The following is an 8,018-nucleotide window of genomic DNA, read 5'->3' on the forward strand; positions in this document are numbered from 1 at the left end:
AAAGAAAAACTATCAATCATGAAGTTAATAAGCAGAATATTGTACCTCATTTTGGTGTAATAAACATTTAGTACATGCCAGATACTGGGTTTGAAGCTAAAGTTTTATACAGTCTGCTTACAGATATGAAAGTCTTTTAACATAAACATTTCTTTCATTATCTGAAAACAGAATGATAGTAAATTGTTAGGATGAATTAAATTAAGTGAAATATAGAAAATGCTTAAGTTTTTTAAAAAAGCTACACAAAAGTTCCTCAAGATGAGAATTAATTACTAATAGTTTTGCAAACAAACATAATGAGAGTTAATTAGAAGTAGCTTAAGAAGCTCAGCATTGAAGCCACCATTTGAAGTCAGCCTCAGCAGAAAAGGCTGTGTGACTCAAAGAACCCAGTAAAATAAGTAAGTCAACAAACAAATAAACAGAAATGAAGCTGTGGCCCAAGGGGATAAAATGCTAGCCTTGAGCAAAAAAGCTAAGAGATACAACCTAGGCCTTAAGTTCAAGTGCTGTATGCACACACACACACACACACACACATACATAAAGTAGCTTCAAAAGTAAGGTGAAATTTTCCCGATTCTTAAAACAGTACAACAAACTAGCAAAATAAATCCCAGAGATTACTGAAATATATATCAATTTTGCATTCTTCATATACCTCATGCTTAAGTAAGGAAAACAGACAGTAAAATGTATACGAAAGTGGAGAGTAATAAAATTTACACTACTATAGAGATACTTGTCACAAAATATTTCAATTGGGAGCATTATAAAGAGTAAATAGGATAACAAATGGAGTATTTTTTAAAAATACTATTTAGAAAAAGGATAAAACATTAAAAAAATAGAATCAGCAATAAGGAAAGAAAGGAAGAAAGGAAAGAAAGAAAGAAAGAAGAAGAAAGAAAGGAAGGAAGGAGTCTCATTTACTTTTCAATTATGTCTCAGCATGGAGGGTTTAGAGAAAGAACTAAATTTCACCATGTGAAGACACAACTGTATTAAACAAATACTATTGAACTTAAAAGCAGATATCAATCCAAAGACACTGGAGACCTCTGGGTGAACTTTGGAGCTGTAATGTATAAATTACAAAAAAAAATGAATTTGTCCTAATTTCTGGAATTTCAGTAACTGCTTCCTCTCAAAAACTTGACTTATTGAAACAAATCAAATTCTCCAAATCAAAATGATTTTAAATATAGAATAAAGCACATTTTTTCACCATAAGAAATTTAACTATATATCTTGAAAATATAACAGAGATTCACAATTTTAATTTAATCTTTAGTAATATCACATCTAAATATTACCTTTTTAAGAAAGAATCATTAAAAACTTAGAGATTATTTAAACGGGAAATAGGAAAACTCAATTAAAACAATAAAAATACCAAGAACTTTTGTAGATAGCTATTATGGACTCAAATGGAAGTAGTAATTTTTTTTAAAAAAATCTAAGTTTAGTCTATTGTTTTCTTTAAATGAACTTTAAATGAGATAAAAGATAGAATATTAAATTTTGAAAAGTATACTTATCATTCAAAATCAACTTACATATGTAGTGTATGTATGCATAAGTAATGCACAGCACCTAGATCCAAGCTTTGGCTATTTATTTGAACCAAGGAGAAAGTACAGCAACACAGAAAAGAATAGGAAAGAGAATTTTAAATTCCGGAAGGAAGCAGTTAAATAGTTGTGTTATTTGCCACAAGAAGAAACATATTCATCCTGACATATTTAAGTCATCCCTACTGCTAGTCACATGGCTTTGAACAGTGACCCTCCTATTTCTCAGTAGTTGGACTCATAAGCATGCATCACTATACCTAACAAGACTTTATTAAATTAAATGTACCCTAAATTACAAAATTTACCAAATTAAGGGAACATAATTAAAGAGAGCTTTATGCCACATGTTGTTTCTTCTTTTCTTTTTAATTTTATTTTCTTGTAAAGATGCTGTACAGAGAGGTTACAGTTACATCAGTAAAGCTTTACTTTTGTCTTAGGATGGGCAGGTATGTGACTGGTTCTCCTGAATGTGCTGTCGAGTCACACTCCTGAGCCTTAAAATGAAATTAAACTGGTTTGTATAGCAAGGATGCTACAAATAGTGATTTGTTTTCCAATAAATTGGGGAGGAAATAATTTAGTGCCCTTCTGACATCTTTATATCCTATTCCCTAGTCTAAAAATTATTTCAGTAATTTAAACTGCCACAAACTAGAACAGGACTCTAAAAATGTTTCCATAATTAGAAAATTATCTTAGAATGATGGTTGACTGTATAATGGTTCTCTTATGCAATTTAGATGGAATTAGAGATCTACTTCACAGCATCTTTTACTTTTCATTTTATCTAACTAATTAAGCTAAAATGATTAATATTAACCTGAAGTTCACATATTTAAGATACTGACTACCAGTCAAACATTTCCAAGTTAATGGAGAAAAGCTCAGTGTTCCACCACCAAGAGTGCTTACTTTAAACCGAGGTCACAGACTTAGTCAAAGGTTGAATTAAAAAGAAGCCTTTTTTGAAGGGGCTTTTTATCCTTTGAATATTTCTCTACTGATCTGAAAGCATCCAACTTTTACATTTTAAGAACAAGAGCAAAAAGAACAAGGTAGAATAATTTGATTTAAAATGTCTTCTGGCACAGTTCCCATGCAGTCTCTCCAAACCTGGCCATACAAAGACTTAGAAACCTAAAATGTTGCCTCCCTATTGCCCGCCAGCTTTCTAATCCCCCACAAAGAAACTCACAGAACTATGTAGGAAGAAGAAGGGAGTATTGATCAATGTTATCAATCTTCTGTACAAAAGGATCACATGCATATATATCATAAAAATAATAAGTCCAGCCAGGCACCAGAGACTCACACCTGTAATTCTAGCTATCTTACAGGGCTGAGATCTGAGGACCAAGTTTCAAAGCCTTTCCTGACCAGGCAGGAAAGTCTGTGAGACCCTTACCTTCAATCAATCCATCACTAACATAATGGCAATGGAACTGGGGCTTCACTGAGCAAAATAAGCTCAGGGATCGTGCCAAGGCCCTGAGTTCAAGTGCCAGTACTGACACAATAATAACAAGAAGAAAGAAGAAGAAGAAGAAGAAAGAAGGAGGAGGAGGAAGAGGAGGAGGAAAGAGGAGGAGGAGGAGGAGGAGGAGGAGGAGGAGGAGGAGGAGAAAGGAGGAGGAGGAGGAAGGAAAAGGAGGAGGAGGAGGAGGAGGAGGAACAACAACAATAATAATAATATCAAGATCTAGTTCATAAGATTGTGAAAAGATTTTAATGCATATATTGATCATATGATATAAAAACATCCATGAAACATTTAACTCTAAACTTTTTTCACATAAAATGACTTCATACTTTATCATACTATATGAAATCTGCAGGCTAAAAGAAAAAATTGATCCAAAGAAAGAAAAAGAATTCTAGATATTGTGAAATATTTTCAAATACAAAAGTCCAAGATCTTCTTTTACACTCTCATAGTTCATTTATTTTAGGTAGGGGTGAAGTTGTGCAAGTCTAGCTTTTCTTGACAAACCGATCCTGATAGGTCGGTTACATGTCTTAAGAGGTTGTACCCGTGCAATGCCTTGTGAAAAATGACTGCCTAAAAGCAAAAGACAACAAAAATTACATAAAGGAGTAAAAGTTATCAATATGCTTCAAAAATCTTTACTTACCTTTAATCATAAGACTAGCTCAGGATGTTTTAGTGTACTACCCATTTTAAATACACTTTCACTTAATATCACATGCAAATTAAAATATGGACACTTAAGCTCAGAAAAGTTAGGTGATTTATCCAAGCTAAAGCAATAACTAAATAAAATCAGCATTATATACAGGCTGTTTATCTTAACAAAAACATGCTTACATATATCAATGCAAATATTTAAACACAGTTTTATAAAATGAATTTCCCAGTTTTGTTTTAAATAACATTTGATGTTTAACCAATTTGTTACTGCTAGGATATGTATCAGTAAATTATGACTATTTTCTAAAAGTATGAAACAGTATTTATCTTAAACCAACTTACAATATTTTTGTCATGCTAAAAACATAAGAATATGACAATCACCTTAAAAGATAATCTAGAAAAAAATTAACTAAAGATCTTACCTTCTTTCAATAAGTCATTAATTTTTTCTTCCTTACATTCATCAAGAAGAAAAGCATGTCTATTAGGTAAAGGAGTTTTACAAGCTGAAAATGAAGATTAATATGTTATATCAAAATGTGTTTCCTTTAAAAAATGTTAATGCTATAAGCAAACTATTTTTCCACAAATAACTCTTTCAGTTGGCTATTAATGTTTAGAGAAATAAAGTAGGAAAGATTCTTCATAACTCCTTACAAAACACTTCTTCAATTTCAAATGAGCCCTGTATGGCAAAATAGTGTTTCCTAATAAATATTACTATTATTCTTTTCCATTAAAAAAACATGCTTGTCTGAAACAGGAAAAAGAGAAAGGAGTAACTTTTTATAGTAAAAAAAGATTAAAGTGAATTTCAGGGGTTAGATGTGTGTGGTTCAAGCTATGGAATGCTGGTCTAAGGAATTGTAAGACCTGATTTTAAACCCTAGCGCCAAAAAACAAAAAAGGAAAAATAGAAAGTGAACTGTATGCATACCTTCTTCAGAAGCAGAATATAGTATTTTTTTCTCTGATCTTCTAGGATAACAATACTCAGAGAGAACTTCCCGTTCTCTGACTCCAGGTGCCATTTTCCATTTAAATAAACTTTGGTATCTTTTAAGTGTAGTAGGACGGTCTATCTTATCACAAGGCAAAGAAATTGTACATGTTTTGTTTGTAGCAAAAATGTTCAAATCCTTTCTTCTCTCCATTTTTGCCTCCTCCACATCATTACTTGCTTCAATGTAATTTCCTTGGCTCTTGTGTTTTTCCACAGTGCTTAGAATTTCATTTTCTTTACTAATTTCATGAAACCGACAAAGTTCTTCAAGAACTAAATCAAATTTACTCTTCATCTCAAAATCTTTTGCTATTGTCAGAGCTTTTGTTGACAAACATTTAACCACTGAGGCTTGAAAACATTCATTGTTCTCTTCACTTGAATCAGTTTCAAATTGATGATTAACACACAATATAGAGTCAGTCTTTAGATGAAAAGGCTTTGAATTTGCTGGCTTACTTTCTTGAAAAATACTCTTGTATTCATTTTTGTCAGCTCTGTGATTTTGACTAACAAATTTGGTTTCTTCCACATTTACTTTCTCATTCATTAATGAAACAGCCTGCACAGAATGTATGCGCCCCATTGGAAAAAATCTATCTTTCTCTTCTTTTTCTAAATGAATATCTTTATAACCCCATAAAGTTTTTGTTAAATTTGATGCTGTGACTTTTACCTCTTTTGGGAAAGTAAAGTTATATCTTTTCCCTTCTATTTCACTCGGCAAGTTCTCAAAATTTAACATGTGAGTTATGGTATTGTTCTGTTCACTATGTAGTGTGTTTTGGCTTATGGGTATGGCCTGTTGCTTGGTATTAAAGAAATTTTCAAATATATACTTAAAATTGAAATGACTGACTGTATCATGATCCTGTTTTCTTTCAATGTAACTCTGGCAAGCCCAGCTTTCCACATTAGTATGTTGTTCAGGACAACTGGTAATCTTAAAATTAAATACATTTGTCAAACTGTTTTTTCCTGCATCATCAAAATATATTGGAAGAGGAAATTTCTTGTATGCCTCAAAAAGAAGAAGACATTTATTTTTAGTGGTCATGCTAATGGAATCAATGTTTTGTTTCTTAGGCCCCTCAAGAACTTGTTTAGTTTCAGATAGCTTTCTTTTCTTTAAGAGAGGTTTCAAGCTATTTTGTAATGGTCTCGAAAAAGTTAGAATCCTTATTGTGTGATTCCCTACTATACTATTTTTTGGATAATTTAAATGTACTATTAATTGTAATTCAGAATCATTTTCAATTCTTGATAAAAAATCAAATGTATTTAGAAAAAAAATTATGTTGGCTTTTAAAATGTCAATTAAATCATCTGAAACTCCAGCTTGTAAATATTTGTGCAAAATGGCATTGCTTATATTCATAAACATATTTCTGTCTATCACTAATTTGTCTTTCACATTAATTTGTCCTTCACACCTCAAAATTCCATACCAGTTTATAATACTATCATCTGTAATACTGTGTAAAATGTTGCCTAAAAGGAAATCATTTTCCATAGTATCTCTTAACTGTAACATAGTATCATTTTGTCCTTCATCACTTAACAGAACAATTTTGATTAATGTTTTCTGGTTGCCCACATTTCCTATCATCAGAGGCTTTGATTGTTGTGTATGAATACTTGTGAGTTTTGTACAGGGATAATCATTGTGTAAAAAGTCTAATTCTAGTAGTTGAGGCAAATTCAAAATTTCTCCAGTGTTTTTCATATTTTCACGGTTACTCTTGTAACTCTCTATAATCCAACAATTTTGCCTGTTTCTTTTCAAAATATGTCTAATGCTGCTATCCCAGCCTTGAGATTTTTCCAACCTGACAGGTATGAAACTGTCCCAGCTTCTTTTTGCTCCCTTCCAGTCTGCGTTTGCCAGTATTTCAGTGGAATTCTTTTTAGAGTCTCTTACACACTTGATACTACTATAGTGATAGATTGTACTGAGCAAACCTTTTTTCTTCTCAAGAGCGTTTTGGTTGCTGTTTGACTGCGGGATACCTTCAAAATAGTCAGGGAAATTATATTCTGCATCTACAATTTTTTTATCATCCTGTACTTCTTGCTTCTCAACATCAGGTCTATTTTGGCACCAGTAAATGTTTGTGAAATCCCAAACATATGCTTCCAATTTGTCATTCTTTTTCTTTGCTATTTCCTTTAAATAGACAAAGGACATGTTGCTATTTAAATCCTTTGGAAACTCAAGGATACTTGTTGTGATGCTACCTCGAAAATAGCTGAGTTTGGTAATTTCCAAGCTGGGCAGGTTTTGAGACTTTGATATTTTTAGTACCGATGAGGAGATGCTATTTTCTTTCCAATCTGATGGCATGACACCGTCAACTCTGCATCTGTTCTCGTCCTCTTCCTCGTTAAAGGTAACATCTAAAAACGGGCTTTCGGGCGGTCTTACGGAACTAGGGAACTTTAGAACAGCGTCTCTCTCTTTGGGAGTCTGGTGTGCGACTCCATGAATAAGGCCTGCGGGGGTGCGGGGCGACCTGGCTTCAGCCTGGGAGCTGTCTCCGCGGACCACACGGAAAACCTCTCCTTCCCGCCGCCCAGGTTCCCCAGGCCTTCCTGAGGCCCTCCATCCGGAACCCCAACTTCGTGAGGAGAAAGGGAACTCGCTCTTCTGCCAGGCCACGTTCCATATCTTCACCCCCCGGGCCGGGCCCCCCACACCCGGGCCCCTGGCGCCCGCCACGCGCGCCACGCCCGCGGTCTGCCTGGCGAGGAGCCTCGGGAAGCTGCTAGGCCGCCAGCGCCACACCTGTTCTACCCCAGGCACCCGGGGCGGCTGCCACCCCGCCCGGGAGACTCCGCTTGCCTCCTCCTGACGAGGACGTTTGCTAGGGGGTGGTGGGGAGTCAGGGTCTTCGGACCCTTCCCGCTCGGCCGGCGGAGGCGAGGGGTGAGGGAGAGACATGGAGGGGCCGAGTTGCCTTCCCCCGGGATCTGTCCAAGGTCTCCGCCGCGCGCCAGCCTTTTAAAGAGGAGCAGAGTGGCTTCGCCCCGCCCCCTGGACCCTCCCTTTCCCCGCCCCCGACACGCCCCCTAGCTGTAATCTAGGCGCTCTTACTACGGATTTCCACGCCCATGACTCGCCCCCAGCACGCCCCCCCCCTAAGCCCCGCCCAGTCCTCCCACCCACCCCTGCGCGTGAGCGGCTCTTCGCCTCAGCCCAGCCCGCGGCACGCACTTACTTTGTCGGTTTTTGCCGCCTTTTCGTGAAAGCCCCACCGAAGCGGGTCAGAAAGTTTCAAGT

At 36.0% G+C, this 8,018-nt stretch overlaps 1 protein-coding gene across 1 annotated transcript; it reads right to left on the reverse strand.

The window, feature by feature from the left end:
- Positions 1-3,457: 3,457 nt before the first annotated feature.
- Positions 3,458-7,679, reverse strand: Rad51ap2 (RAD51 associated protein 2). Its single transcript, XM_042680778.1, is given in 3 exon segments — positions 3,458-3,642; positions 4,158-4,241; positions 4,673-7,679. Coding segments are annotated over 3 exon segments (3,276 nt in total).
- Between the last annotated feature and the right edge of the window lie 339 nt (positions 7,680-8,018).

This window comes from Dipodomys spectabilis, unplaced genomic scaffold (genome assembly GCF_019054845.1).
Source record: "Dipodomys spectabilis isolate Male_0828 unplaced genomic scaffold, ASM1905484v1 ptg000066l, whole genome shotgun sequence".
NCBI classification, from domain to species: Eukaryota; Metazoa; Chordata; class Mammalia; order Rodentia; family Heteromyidae; genus Dipodomys; species Dipodomys spectabilis.